General features: G+C 35.2%; 1 protein-coding gene across 5 annotated transcripts in view; it reads right to left on the bottom strand.

Moving 5' to 3' along the window:
- Nucleotides 1-16,152, bottom strand: part of sgcd (sarcoglycan, delta (dystrophin-associated glycoprotein)) — a 238,869-nt gene that overhangs the window by 55,552 nt on the left and 167,165 nt on the right. For all 5 annotated transcript variants that reach the window (XM_051092721.1, XM_051092723.1, XM_051092719.1 and 2 more), the window contains exons 3-5: nucleotides 7,366-7,467; nucleotides 1,672-1,759; nucleotides 768-887 (exon numbers count right to left, since the gene is read on the bottom strand). In XM_051092721.1, the coding sequence (XP_050948678.1) occupies nucleotides 768-887; nucleotides 1,672-1,759; nucleotides 7,366-7,467 (310 nt within the window). The remainder of the gene's footprint in view (nucleotides 1-767; nucleotides 888-1,671; nucleotides 1,760-7,365; nucleotides 7,468-16,152) is intronic.

The raw sequence follows: 16,152 nt of genomic DNA, 5'->3' as shown, positions 1-16,152 counted from the left end.
TGAACCACTGATGTCACATGGACTATTTTACTGATGTCTTTACTACGTTTCTGTGCCTTAAATGTGGTAGGACCCTTGCTGTCTATGGAGGGTCAGAAAACTTGGATTTCATCAAAAATATCTTAATTTGTATTCCGAAGATTAACACAGTTCTTACAGGTTTGGACCGACACAAGGGTGAGTAATTAATGAGAGAATCTTCATTTTTGAAGTGAACTATCCCATTAACATTAACCGCCCTAAAATAGCATGTTGCAAAATATTTTATATCCCACAAACCTCCTTGTTGCCCCCACACCCTAGTTTGAAAACCTACATGACGGACAATATTATTAAATAGTTGAAGTTTGGCGAGTTAGTAAGTTATAGTCCAGTAAGCTTCTGCTATGCTGACAGATGTAATTACATGATGATGGAGTCAAAAAAACAACACCTTTTTTTCCATTAATGGCCAATTTAAAGTATCTGTATAGTATTCTGATGAAATTATTTTTGCAACCAAGATATAAATTGCAAATATTTCATTACATTTTAGCAGATGCTTTAATTACACTGTTGTATCAATTACACAATTTGCACAGAAAACACAATGTCTCATGTCAGTCTGTGCTTAAAAGTAGCTCTGTGAAGATCATAAGCAAAGAAATACCTAAAATTACAGGGTACTTTCTCTTTGTAGACTGTGTCAAATAACTGTGCGGGAACAAGGCTAAGGCTTTGTGTGAGCATAAAAATGCCCTCAAACGTGTTATAATACATTCACTCACCCATAACTCGTAATCTCTCTGCACCAACTACCACCTCATGGTCGTCAGCAGAGAAGAGCAGCTTTCCTGCACTTGATTTTACCTCCAGCATTTTGCCCCTTGCGTGAACTCCATGAGAACCTGCCAAATATATATAAATATATATATATATATATATATATATTTTAAAACGCATTTTAGTCTAAAAACAAGTTTAATTTAAGAAATATTCTCTGACATATCCAGTAAAACAAATTGCAAGTAATCAAGTATGAACATATTGGTCTAATCTGAGACATACAAACTTGTAAAGTCTAATGTCATTTTCTGACCAGCTTGTACACGAAACACTTTTGAATTCAGTTAATGAAACACATACTTGTTCCTACACTTTAATTTTGTTTTGTATACAGTCATTCTAACACCATAATTCAAGTGAAAGTCACTTAACTAGTCCATTTAAGGCAAAATGACTTTCATTAAAATACGGGCTTGCTATTACGCTATTAACCAGGACTTAATAGTACATGCATCCATGCACATGCAATTACTGCGCTGTAATGAAGTCTCTAGTCACAGTTATAAAGGCTACATCATGAGAGAGATGAGACTAACAACTTGGCTATCAAAGAACCCTTTAACTCTTTCAAATTGTAATTTAACCATCTGTCCCATAAAGTCTAACATTAGCTGCCTGGATTCATTTTCCTTCCGTGAGCGGACTGGCCCATAGTCGCCTCTTGAGCTCAGTGAATATTTCATTTCATGCTATCTACTCTAATATAAACGCCCACAGATGGGGTAAAAAATCTTCATTCCAATTTATAGTCTGCAAAATTGTGGTGAGCAATACAATTGTAATTATTACAAAGAGGTTGCAGAGGGTTTTAACTGATTCTTACCCTATGAGTGTTTATGTACTTACCTGCAACGAGTTGAGATACTAATTGCTTCTTCTCATTGAGGATGTTGACAGACACATTCTTAGAAGACTGCAGGAACAATGGGCTTCCCTGTCACGAAAAAGAGGAGGAAAAATATCTAAATAAACAAATAATAATAATAATAAAAATAATAACAATAATAATAATAATATATTTATATACCACTTCTTTATTGTCCTCAAATCTGATTAGCTAATAAGATATTAGAGTCCAACCGAACTACAACAGCCATTTCACTGTTTGTAACTGTATCACTCCACTTGCGGTACTTCTCACAGCGAGTATCATGACGGACACTCAAATCCACTATAATTTTAAAAATATTACTGTTTTTGTGTCACGGAATGTATTTTTAAGAGGTTTTCTGATGAGAATGTACTTGTTTATAGTTCAGATATGCAGTTTGTTAATAAAGATAATATCTGTTTGAAAATTTGCGTAAATGTTTTTGGAGACGTGAGCTCCAGGGCATCAGCGGCCGTTCCGCTCTCATGAACCTGCTGAGAGAAGCTTCACCTCGGCCAGATCCTCTGGAATTTCCTGCTGAGTCTGATGTCTCTGTAGTGATTAAACATTAGATATAATTCATTTTGGGTAAATCTAATGAGCAGTCTTTGGTCTCATTAATCTATTATTTGTTCCAGAGCAAATAGTTTTGGCAAAATCTCATCATGTTTATGTAAATTCAATGCTGTATATCAGACCGCTGCCTGTGTACTTTTGACTGAATTGCCTAGCAACTTATATGATGGCTGTTGTTGATGTTTATTAAATATTATTATTTAATAAGTAATATTTTATATAAAAAATAGTAGTACTTAACAGTGGTACTTAGTAGTGTTTAGTATTAAGAAACTGTGTGTGTTCTTGTTGGTGATTTTAGTTACATTGTTCTGCCAATGTTCCGACTTTTTACAAATCATCAGTAAAGACATTTATATTGAAAAATAAATACTGTTATAAACGGAAGTCATTTTAATTTTAACAACAGCTTGATGCAGCTAACAACTGTACTGAGCATCGCTGTCATCAGAAATCACTCTTAACAGATAAAGGATATTACTGTTACGACAAAGATAACACTTTCTTCAGTGGATATTCAAACTAATGTTTTATTGTGAATATTAGATTAAACTGAATAAATGCTGTATCAGATTCAGGTAATCACACTCACCCAGTCCATCTCTCTCTCATAATACTCTACTCCACATAATATAGTGATTTTTTAATACAGTAATACAATAAGCTTTCAATGAAGCAACTCAATATTCCTTCATTAGGTTTAAAATGACCTTTTCGAAATTATTAACGGAGGCTTGGCCTGCGGCCAAATCACAGCTGCACCGATATACAGCCATATCTTACGTCTACGAGTGTGATATTGCTCATAGTGATGTGATCTGGGAACACCTGTTGGATGTCGTGCTGGGACATTTTTAGGAAATGTCAGTTTTTTGTCAAAATTAGGTTTTCATTAAATTATTATTCTATAACATCTTGTCTATCATCTCTGAAAATATCTTGGCAAAATTCACTTGTTTATTGTAGAAAAATAGCGATTTATTGCAAGCAGAAATTAATGTCTTTCTCTTAGGTTAAGAACACGCCGTGGACAGCCCATTAACCATTGGGCTAGGCGGGGCTGAAGCCCTGGGGCCCGAGCAAGGAGGGGGCCCGTGATTAACTGTGGAGTAGATTGACTGGCCATCGGTAGCGCCAATCGCCAAAGCCCTACCATGTGCCCTACATATTAGCGCTATTAGGAGCTTTTCGGTAAATTCCATGCATTACCATTAGAGATTAAAACTTCACGTTTGAATTTAGTTTACAAATCAAATGCATTTATTCTATATTTTACTTTTGAACGACCTGTGCCCGTATCTCAGATTATCGCTGTGCCTAATGTCCACATTCACCACTCATCACTTCGTTCTAGCATTATCTGGAAGTGGTACGCAATAGAATTTATTTTCTAGTAAAAATGTCAGCTTTTCTAAAAACAAAGGGGGCTATCTGAAAAAAATGAGGAGAGGGGAAAACATGAGTTAGTCAAATCCCCATCTAGGTTATTTTAATAAAGCTGATGATGGTGTGAAAGTTGTGGAATAAGTGGACCAGGCACACGGAGCAGATAAAAACACAGCGTCATTGTTCCCACAGATTTTAGGTTAGTTTGATTATAAACCTGCTGGATGTAGAACCTTATTGTGTTTGAACAACGTATATTCGCTTATGGGTTTAGAGATAACCTGGTAGAAATATGTAAATTGTTTTGTGCGTCATGATGTAGGCTAAGCCATTTATTTAAATGCATATTAAGAGTTGTGATCTAAAACAAATTTAACTGTTCAAGGACATTAACCAGCAAGGCAGAATTAATTTTGGCAAATGCGCGCGTTAAGATGATTTCAGCCTGATACACACAGCGCGCTCCTGCTCGTACAGCGCTTGATTAGACTTCAGTTTCGCGCCTTGCGCTTAAATGTTCAAATACACATAGTTACGTGCCAAAATGTCTGTCTCCTCATCAACACAATCATTTGTGTCTTAAAAATGAACATAGTGTAAGATAAAGCATGTGTAGTAAAAGGCTATATGAGATTTTGTCATTATATAATGAGATTTTAAAGGGATAGTTCACCCAAAAATAAAAATACTGTCATAATGTACTCACCCTCAAGTTGCTCTAAACCTATATGAATTTCTTTGTTCTCCTCAACATTTCTGGTCCCCACTGACTCCAATAGTGCTTTTTTTTCATACTATGAAAGGGGGGCCAGCAACTGTTTGTTTACCAGTATTGTTCCAACTATATTTTTTTGTGTTCAACACATAATAAACCACGTAACATATTTAATAATATATCAATGCACATTCCCTGACAGTCCTGTGTAAACTATGGCACGCAACGTTTTTTTAAATGAATTAATTTTTTTAATATCATGAGATGGCGGAGCGCAACAACGCAGTCTGAAGTACTGTACTCAATCTGCTCAATCTTGGTGATGTCAGTGCCCTAAACCATGTTATAATGCACTATTTCACTTCCAGAGATGAAGGATCGGATGATGAAGTTACTAAAGAGGAGGAGTCCAATGACAGTCTGTTATGCATAGTGCGCGAACAGTTGTGCTGCTCTCGCTTTTCTAAATGTAAACTACAAGGTACACTATTCGTGCTATCTAAACATACAAGGGGTGATCAAAAGTTCAGAGTCTATGCCAATGATAAATAATGGAAAACAGACGTTAGTCTGTTTGTGTAATGATGCAGTATAACGCTCCTGACTTGACAGACAGCTCGTTAAACCCGTTAAGTGAAAGTCAAAGCCATCTCACTTCAAACCTATTTTTCTCGAGATTCCATTCCTGAAAATCATATATCAGCCAACTTAAGATAGCCATAACTTTGGTTACGTCACTTTATATGTCATAACTTTGGTTTTGTCAAGCTATGGGAAAAAAAAAATAAAATAAAAAATAAATAAATAAATAAAAAAAAACAGTTTTGGAAAGGGCTTGCATCTAGCTTTCACATGGTATCAAAACTCAAAAAAATTCACCATGTGTTGGGGTTTGCAAGATCGCCACATATAGCAGATCTGAAAACTAATTTTAATATTGTACATAGTGTACACAAATGTATCTTGTTTTAAGGCTGTTTAGATATTTTAACAAGACAAAGATACACACTAAAAATGATTCTGTGTTACAACAACACATTCTTTTCTGAGATTTTAAAGGAAAGCAAATGCACAAAATGGTAAGCATTTGTGAAGTCTACCCTCAGGCACGATATTGTGCAAACACTTGCTAAAGATTTCGCTCTATGCTTAGGGACTGATCATAAATGAACACAGCATGTGTGTCTGTGTTGATTAAAATGTTGGGCAGATGGTCTCCTCTAAGAATTTTAAAAACAGCAAAATTCAAGGCAGCCATCTGCATACAGCTGAAAATAGTCAACAAAAACAATGAAACGGCATAAAAGACTTTCGTAGTGACTGTTAGGCAAGATACAGATATCTGTCATAATCATTGTATATGAGGCTAATTAAGAGGAACAAGCTTTACTTGACACAGTATTTCAAGTGATTTCATTTAATTCTTTCATTAAATTCTTTGTCATTGAGGATATGTATCTAGAATATATTAGAATAAATTTTTTAGAATATATTTTTTTCTGTCAGTTTCACTGATAACACTTTATAGACATAAATGTCCCAAACAAATTGATTAGAAAAAAAAAAAAAGAAAAACATTTATTAAGAATTAATTAGATGATAAAAAGTGGCACCCAGATACCAGAGTGGATGGACCCAGGCGGTCAAAGGGGTGTTAGAAAACTAGGATGACTAGAAAAACTAGGAAGGAAATTTGTTTCAAAAGCTCAGCAAGATATTACATTTTGATTACAGAAGACAAACTTTTTGCACAATAAAACTAGGAATGCACTTTAAAGCCACAATGTAATAGAAATGTAAACTAGATTAATCGTATTCTGATATGTGCCATGTACCGTGTTGTTACAGGGAAACATCAAGAGTACAGCATGTGTCCAATTATTCATGATGCTGTGACCTTCTGAATAAAACATACACTAAAATGTCTTGCACAGAAAAACAAAAGGCTTGGAATAATATTGAAGTTGACGGCATCATCAAAAAAAAAAGAGTGCAAAATAATGAAACAGGTAGTGAAGTTTTACTTTCTATTTTAAGGAATCTGATAGAATTATAGTTATAGAAAGTATACTGTATATATAGTATTATAATAATTATATCCATTGTTTTAAGCGCAATTTCAAGAAAACATTAGTATGCTTTAGTATGTGGCAGTCAGCTAATTCCCTTGCTGCTGCGATCTATAAAAATGGCAAAAGCTGATTACTGAGGTTACAGTCCTGTGCCTATGGCACATTATGAAAATGTCCTTGCAAAGTATCCTCTGCAACTTGAATTGAATGAAAGCATATGCAAATTATTATATATAACAAAATTATAAAATATCTCAGGGATTATTTCATTTAATACTGATGGCACTGGTGCACAGTTTCGGTGATATTTCGGTACCAAATTCTCTCTTTTTTTTTAATTCTACAGTGGACATTATTCACTAACCACCCCAAAAAATGAAACTATTTATAATTTCGAATTTATTTTAGGAGCATGAATTAAACGGGTCTGTAAACAGTTGTACATCTCTATAGTTACTTGTGTGTAAAATACATATTTATGAAAATATATTTATTAAAAAAAAAAAAAAAAAAAAAAAAACATGTTCAATAATGTACATTTACCACACTTTATATATGAATATTTACACATTGGTTATTTTGGTGACTATGCCTAGTGTCACAATTTTAGTTTGGTTATTGTCTAATTGTTAGAGTGAGTCTTTTCCTACTGCAGTGGATGGGAGTTTCCTCTCATCACCAGTTCCATCAGGCCATTGCTATTCTCCTCATCTCCTCTGTCTGTTTCTCTCTATCACTCTGTCTTTCACTCTCTCCAGCCTCACTCATGCTAGACAGATGAGATAACGCCATCACCCTACACATTATCAAGCCATCCATCCACTGCAGCCTCACTGATATTATTACGCCTGGACATTGTGAGGAAGAAAGAATATATGTCCTTCTTACTATCGCACTGATAGGCCCTGACGTGCACTTACTGGTCTGGACTGGATTTCTTTGGCATACAGCGGCTGAAGGAATTCTGAATCGCCCTCCAGTTTCAGGCCTCTTTCTGTGATACGCAGGTGACCCATACCGTCCTGCAGAATAAGATTAAAAAATAATAATAATAATTAGAGTTTAAATGCATGAAGTTACATTTTACAGTAAAATAAAATCCAATATATATTGTCTAAAAAAAAAAGGTTTATTGACAATGAAGAATTAAAATGGATATATATTCATTCTATAATAAATGTCTTAATCTGGGATTTTTAAACTGGGATCCAGAACCCTCACGGCACCACAGGTGGATGTTGCAGGGTGGATCGCATCAAATTTTATCAGACTGTAAATAAATGAATAAATAAATACATTTTCAAGTAAACAAGTTATGTTCTAGAGCAAAAAAATAAAATTGTCTTCAATGAAAAAAGCCAGAATCCCAGAAGAACCAATTAGTACATCAAGCGATTAAAATCAAGAAAATCACACATATTTGACTTTCCATTGACAAATAAAACTTGAACAAAGCCGTAATGCAATCAGAATTAACAAACCTTCAGCACACTTTGTGAGCCAACTTTTAAATGCTGTCTTTTTGCAGGCAAAATCCAGTCATTTCAATAGGAATCCATAAGACTGGGAATTTTGTATGAGGGTTGAGAATTTTTGGTTCAAGTTGGCCAATGGGATTTGCTGTGTTGATCAAAAGAAAGCTGCTTGGTTTCAAAGGGATTTCTATGTGAGCTGTGGTTCAAAAATCACTACACTACTGAAAATGGAAAATGGACCTTTCTTGCATACACAATTTTGCAAAAATGTTGCTAATGTGACTGCACCTTTAGTGTGGTCATAGCACTCTTAGTGTAACTATCTAACTTCAGTAAAGATTTAGTAAAATGAATACCAAAACCCCCTCCAGTGGTTCCATATAAACACAACCATTTTTTCACGTTCCACTAAGTATTAAATGCATGCAAATGTGTTTTGATACAGGGTCCCAATAGCTCAGTTTGCTATTTGAACATTACCCTTATGGTAAACATAGACTGTGTGCTTTGAAGTCTGAAGCCTTTGGTGAGGAATATTTTGCCACTGCCTATCCCTCACATGCTCTTATCACCTTATTTAATAACATTCACATCAAAGAATCAGAGTGCCTGTCGCGATTGTTCCCTACTTTGGTCTGTTGGCCATTTTCTCTGCATAACTGCTATTAACGTAAGCAAATATGGGGGATGAGTTTTATTATGGCCTGACTTCTATGAATGTCTCTAACAAACTCTTTGAGACTCGCTGCTGCAATTTGTAGGTCTATGTGGATTAAGAAGACACATTAAAATTAGTATGTGGATAGGAATCAAAGGCTATGGTCATTCACAGTCAGTGTTTGGAATCTCAGTGTTTACTGTTTGGCACCTTAGTAGCAGTGGCGATTTCTTTAAGACTGCAAGGGAAGCTCAGCTTCCCCTATAATGTCACAAAATTAATGGTCAAATTATGTACTATTGTATTAACATTTTATTGACTAAAAATGCGTTAGAAAACGTTCATCTCAAAGACGAGTTCGTTCAGAATCAGTTAGATATAGCAGGTCGGCTGACTTGATTTTCTTCTCATACATTCCCGTAGCGTCACAGTGCATTTCCCCGTTGAAGCCCAGCGTCCATTGACTTCAATGCGGCTGCTTTGAACGTTTTTTTTCAGTGCTTTGAAACTAGACGGTCATTGGATAAACGCTGCGATTATGTCCCGCCCACGGACGCTCAGCGTCTCTGGGGGTGAATGAGGAGCAAATGAGGAGTGGGCTGGCCTGGACTCCGAGCTTCTGCGTGATGATTGGAGGGTCTGTCGAAAGATTGCATCTCCTTTTGACTGACAGCGATTTTGTACTATAAGGAATCGCTGAAGCTATTCGCGCTCAGTCCCATCGTGGATTTCTGAAGTTCAGTCGAAATAAAACTGCTGCAACCTATTTCTTTATATTTGCTTGGCGAAATTGCTTGATTTTCATCATACATTTCACACAATTATACACCACATTCCTTGTTTCACTTTTACAGAGTTTAATATTTTTTTTAGATCGTTCATTCATTCATTCATGTTAATATTTAATGTAGTAATCAATATATATATATAGATTACTACATTAAATATTAACATGAAGGATGACTATAAATTAATATAAAATATATATATATATATATATATATATATATAGTAATCTTGAAAAATTTTAACATAACATAATGAAACCTTATATTTCTATTAAAATACTTTAGAAATAAATAAATAAATCTCCATAATAACCTTATTTAAATTGCAAAATATTTATACTATATAGTAGCAATCTTAATGGAATCTTAATGCATCGCATGTGGTTAGAACATAATTTAAGGTCATTAGCTGGCCACTGACTGGTCGACTGGCAGTCAAGCTGGTAGGTGACCAGTTATCACGCTCCAAAAAGGAGGACTTTGATCTTAAAAAGTGAATTAACTTAAAACCATCATTCAAAAACAGTTTTAAAAATTCTAAATTTGGATTTTGGATCCTGGATTTTCCCCAAAATAGGAAACTCAGGGACGGATGGAAATAAAACTTGACTTTTGTGGTGCGAGAATGTAAACTAACCAAAGATGCAGGAAGGGGGAAGGGAGGAGAATGATATTACGTGCTGTGTGATGCTGAATCTTTCCGGCTCTTTCTCTACACAAATTATAATGGAGGAGTGGCAGAAACAGGCAGAAGAAAAGCCAAAGAATATGATGAATTATTCAGGCAGGTCTGCAGCAGCTGACAGTATGGCCCAAAACTCTCAGGTGTGTTTCAGCACAATGCCATACGGGAATCAACAAACCTCCTCTGGCGTGCCACAGTTTATGCAGCATCAAGGAGTAAATTGATTTCCCCCACCCGTGTCACTGCATTAGCTGTTTGATATTTATGGTGGAAGAGAATGTGTGAGAGTGGAGAGAAAGAGGAGACAAGAATTGCAAAGAGGGGTCTGGTGAAAAAACAATCTCCTTTATCTGATGCTGTGACATTGAGGGGACAGTGTAAAGAGTGCTTTAAAAGAAAGAGAGAAGGGCCAAAGATGCAGAGCTTGTGGGAATGTATTGTGGAATACACAGACAAGTTGCTTATTGCAGGTTATCTAAAGCACTGGTTTATAACAAACCTCCAAATATAATGAGAGAGAGAGGGAGAGAGAGAGAGAGAGAGAGAGAGAGAGAGAGAGAGAGAGAGAGAGAGAGAGAGACTGGCTGTCAATATAATAAAATAATAAGTTAATAAATAAGTTAAGATGAAATAATGAAGAATGAAATCTTCATAATGTCAAAATTATTTAAAATATCACTTTTGCTTTTTCACAGAAATCAGCTTGAACCTGTGTTCTGAAGCAGTGCAGCATTTGAGTTGTATTATGTAGTATGACCAGGGAAAGGATGTTATCAAGAATTGAGCAAACAGAATGTCACACAAACATTATTTCAGGCAACCAAACTCACATTTATGTAGAAAAAGCCAATCGATGTGCTGTTTGAAAAAGTAATTGCTCAAATGGTTTTATACAAATCATTTTTATATGTATCTTCATGTTAACCTGTTGACATTTCAGTTTGACAGTTTTAATGTGCACTTCTGATTTTTAATTCATTAATATTAAAAGGTAATGAAAACAAAAAAAAATCTGAATAACCATAAAACTGGCCTGAAATGTGCATCTCAAAGCCAAAACAGTCCACAAAGTCTGCAAGGTTGTTCAAATCTACACACTGCACATATACACACTGCACAGGATAGCAATTTCGAAACAGCAGAAGGTGAAGGTTCAGCTCTCGAATTTTAATTAGCTAACGTGACTGGACAGTCTAGAAAGATTGCCTAGCAATGTCAGTGCTAGCTAATTAATATTCATGAGCTCAGTGTTCACCATAGTGACATTACAACCCAAGCTTCTTCTTTCACCATACTTTAAAATTTGTTCTGTCGCCAAAGATGTAAAGCCATAAGCTTCCTTTGCCAATACTCAGATATATCACCTCTTCTGATCATGGGCACAAATACATTCACACAAAAATAGCACAACACCAAGGCTGCATCTAAAAGCTAAAAAACATTAAATTAGTAGCATATTCACATTTCTACAACATATTGTAGTTGTATTTTCCTATAGCATGCCTCAGAATTTGAGAATACAGAATATGAAGAAGTATTAAGACACAGATGTTTAGTCAAAATAAACATTTACAGATACATTTTAGTAAAACAAGTAAATAAATCAAATAAAAGCTTTAAAATTGTGTAAATATTCTAGCAAAATATGGAATATTTGTTTTATATACATAGGTGGAGGGTGATCCAAGGCTGGAAGTTAGTGTAATTTATTAGGCAAGTACCAGATATGGATAGGCTATGTCATAAAATATTTTAAAGGGGTGCTATTATGTTTTTTTTGTTTTTGTTTTTTTTTCCACTTTTTGAATTTTAGTCAGTGTGTGGTGTGTATCTTTGGGCATAAAAACGATCTACCAAGTTACAAATCTCAAAGTCCACTCCAATGGGAGATATTTCATATTTTAAAAAAATCTATTTTCAAGAAATACAACGAACAGCTCCTTTGGACTACAGCGTTTGTTTTCCACATGCAATGATGTCACAATGTGGTCCACTACAATATCATTAAGCTAAATCCTGTCTACGGAAATTCAAATTTTTGGGGGATGGGTAGGAACGAGTTGGGGGATTAGCTTAACTTTAGCAATGCAGCGCGGAGAACTTACTTGTTTCAGACAAATGCAGTCGGAGTTATATTAAAATTTATGCTGGCACTCCCAAGCTTTAGAAATGGCATAGATGGGTGTTTCTCTTCATCAGTCCAAAACAAGTCCAATAATATGCATCCATCCATAAAAAAGTGGCTCACACAGCTCCGGGGGGTTAATTATTATAAAAATTAATCACTTTAATCTAGCTTGCGCTAACAGTTGTACACAGAACTTGCTTCTTTGACAAGGGGCGTGGCAGTACTGAAACACCGTCTAAGCTGTTCGCCAATCGCAGTGCAGTGGGAGAGCTAACCAATCACAACACATTTCGTTTTTTGGAAGGCAGGCCTTCATTAAACCATAACTATTTGAGCCATTTGTGCCAGACTGGTAGAAATGTATTGTAATAATGTAAATTATGTTAAAAATAATGGGTTTTTCGAACCACCAAGCATGAAAGCATGTTCTAGTACACCCCCCGAAACAAAATCAAGACTTTGTAAAAGAGCATAATAGGACCCCTTTAATACGACTAAATTTGTATTTACCGTGATTTAATAAACACATTTTAGGTTGCTAATTCTAATACTTTCATTTCCCGGTTATTCAACAAGCAAATCAATTATACAGAGAAAGCAAGCAAAGAACATTTAGCCTATATTACCAAAGAACATTATCACTGACTTCAGTCTAGCATGAGTTTAAACACTTACAGAAAAAAAAAAAAAAAAAACACTTTATAATCAAGCTGTCTACACTGTGAAATGAATCACATCGACCATACATCTGCAAGTCATTGTTTATTATGATAGAATTTATGAGAGTGCAGAATTCATTCAGTGAACACGTGCACTAAACAAATCTCTGTAGCATTTCAGTGATGACTAATCTGAACGCCTGCAATTGGCCATTGCATTCATAAGCTCAACAGATTCATCAGCGCAGTAAAAAATTATGCAACATCTTAATTTAATGCTGCAATTGACACTTTTCAATTTATTTTCACTTTCACTTAATCAAATTGCTATTGTTTTCTTCTGGGAAACATGTATGTAGCTTCTAAAGGACATTACTAATTAGAACAATTCCCACCAATCACCCTGTTCAAAGGTTTACATCCCCAGCTCCTAATGCAGTGTATTGCCTCAGTGAAACACTAGTGAATATTTGCAGTTTTTGACCATCCAGGTGATAACATATAGTACTGAGAATCAGTATTAAGAATTAAAAATCGATTGTAATCTTTTGAACTGGATTTTTTGTGTAAATTATTGTTATTACGTAGTCTTGTGGTCAGTAAGTACACATCTATCTAGATATCACCAAAGCTCACTCTATTTTGTTGTAGATCATTAAACTATCACACAAGTGAGTCAACATTTGCATAAGAGTCACACAAGGCTTCCTCCCCTCTGACTCGTTAATTCAATTGACCCAGCACACGTCAACATTCAGTGAGTTCTACAGAGTACAGCGACCTCTCTGCAGAACATGACACCCCAACAGGACTCACCACTGTGAGATTCAAAAGCACCTTTGTTGTAAAATTGCCATGAATCATGAATGTCAGGGCAAGAGGGTAACAATTACACTGAGACGTCTACGTTTTGCATTACTTTCCCTTTTTGCCTGAAGACAACAAATAAAGGACCAAAATTGTTCACAAGGGAGGCTTTCTGGACAACCTGTACACAGATGTTTCATTCACAGAGAAAATTAGTCACAGAGTAAGCAAGCAGGGTTAATTGGTGTCCAAATCGATTAAGATCTTTCAGTGTAATTGCATTTATACACACATTACGTAAGCTGGCAAAATGCCACCTATGAAAAATCACATTTTCCAAAAAAAAAAAAAAACCTTTGCAATGCAAATAATGTTTGTATTCTAATGCTGTCTGTTTGTTTCACCTGTTAACACTAGATAATTTGTTTTGCCTATGTTAAACTTTTATATTACATTTAATTATATTTCAGACAGCAGCAGTCCCTTCACAGTAAACTAGTGTGGATGATGCTACACTGTGCCAATTTGTATAAATAATATGAGCTGCTTTGCATGCATTGCGAAGTAGAGATGCTGTCAATCATGAAATGTGTATCCAGGCAGAAAAATATCTAAGCTGACATGACAGATGCAAAGCTAGGTGTCAGTGTTTCCATGGAATTTGGTCTGAATCTGGTTCAGATTAAGAAGCAGCATTTAAATATGCCAAAGGATTACAACATTTAATTCCATGCCAATCCACCCTCGGGTTAATCTAATGAAGAATAGTTTGTGATCATAAATAATGCATAGTTGTAGGTTTGAATCACTTTCTTCATCCTGCAGTATTATGCACTCTGCAGAACAGAAGATATTACAGTAAAAAAAAAAAAAAAAAAAAAAAAAAAAAAAGTCTGTATTTACATTTTTGCAAAACTCCAAAAAGATAGTTATACACACAGTTCACTACAGTTTCCATCTGAAATGACCACTGCTCACAGTAAAAAAACAACAACCTTTGTGCCTTTTCACACAAATTACTATACAGTTGCAGATTATCATTAAAACAAAGACAGTTTTTGCATGGTTCCTTGATGTCCTCAAAACACTTTTACATAGTGCATGATTTGTGAACTAATACATGCAGATTGGTTTTCTAAGATAATAAACTTGCTCGGTAACTCACCTGGTAACTTTGCAATTGTGATGTGCAAAGCTTGAGTTTGAGCCCTGTGAAACATGGGTCACAATAAAAGAGCTCAAACACTTAGAAGCAAATTGTTTCATCAAATGCATTTTTATCTCATGCTTGCTTCCGTTGCTTTACATTGGTAGGTGTAGGATGATGTAGGTTTAGTTTAGATTAATTTCAAATAAGATTTAGTTATTTTTTAAATAAGAAAGAGCATTACCCTTTTAGTATTACTCACTGGACATTACATGTTTGAACTGCTGTGATACAACATAACCAACCAACAAAAAACAACCTGAAAAAACTGGGAAGCCTATTTTGCTTGGATCACAGGTGATAGTCATATCCCTGCTGTAGCCCATGTGTACCCTCAGATGGTTATCGATGGAATTGCCTTTCGGCTTGCTGGAGGCTCCATCTTGAGATTTGATTGAGTTCTTCAAAGTCAGAGAAGCCGCCTTTAGATCATCCATCATAGGAACGTAGCTATCCTCAGAAGTGCAGGGAGAGATGTAGAACATGTGAGGAGCACAGTCTCAGTTGAGACTGAGATGTTTGTTGCATTTAAATTAACAGTTGATCCAGAATGAACTTTATTCTTAAAAAGAATAGTCTATTGTGATTGGTCAATCATGGCATACAGTGGTCAGATATTTCCTAATATTCGCTACTGACCTTGACTAAACTGACTAAACAATAAATCAGTGCTTTTCCCTGGGTAACTGAAAATGGCACTACTTTCATGTTTCTGATTTTTCACCTCACATCTTGTTTTATACAAACGTAACTGGAGTTATCCCAGTTATCAGCTGCAGTGAAAATGACCTCAAAGGACTTCAGTGTTAATTTCAGTGTAATTTTTGTAGCGGCCAGCTGTTTTGTACACTGGAATATTAGACTATTTTGTATTAGCATTTCTCATTAGAATTTCTAAGATAATAGAAGAAAAATATATATTTATTTATGCAGGAAGGTCTTATTTCGCCCCAATCCTGAGTGGCTCTTTTCCATTCATTGAAAGTAAATAGTGATCATGGCTGTCAAATCAAAATTTCAAAATAACAACTAAAACTTTAGCTTGTTCTTTACAGCAAGCTTTCAGTGGAATTTAAATATAGAGCATGAGTCATATGAACATGTTTTGTGTTGCACAGAGAAAAGAAAAAAAAAAAAAGAATTAAATAATTTACTGTATTTCATTCAACCCAGGATTATTAGAAATATGAAGATATTTCTACAAAATAATAACCCACGTTTAAAGGACATATAAACAAGTATTCCACATCACAAGTGCAATGCTGTACCAGGTAAGTTACCTGACAAAAAGCAAAATTTC

This window comes from Labeo rohita, chromosome 21 (assembly GCF_022985175.1).
Source record: "Labeo rohita strain BAU-BD-2019 chromosome 21, IGBB_LRoh.1.0, whole genome shotgun sequence".
Classification (NCBI taxonomy): Eukaryota; Metazoa; Chordata; class Actinopteri; order Cypriniformes; family Cyprinidae; genus Labeo; species Labeo rohita.
The sequence above is the reverse complement of the archived record's forward strand: the minus strand, read 5'-3'. Positions and strand labels throughout refer to the sequence as shown.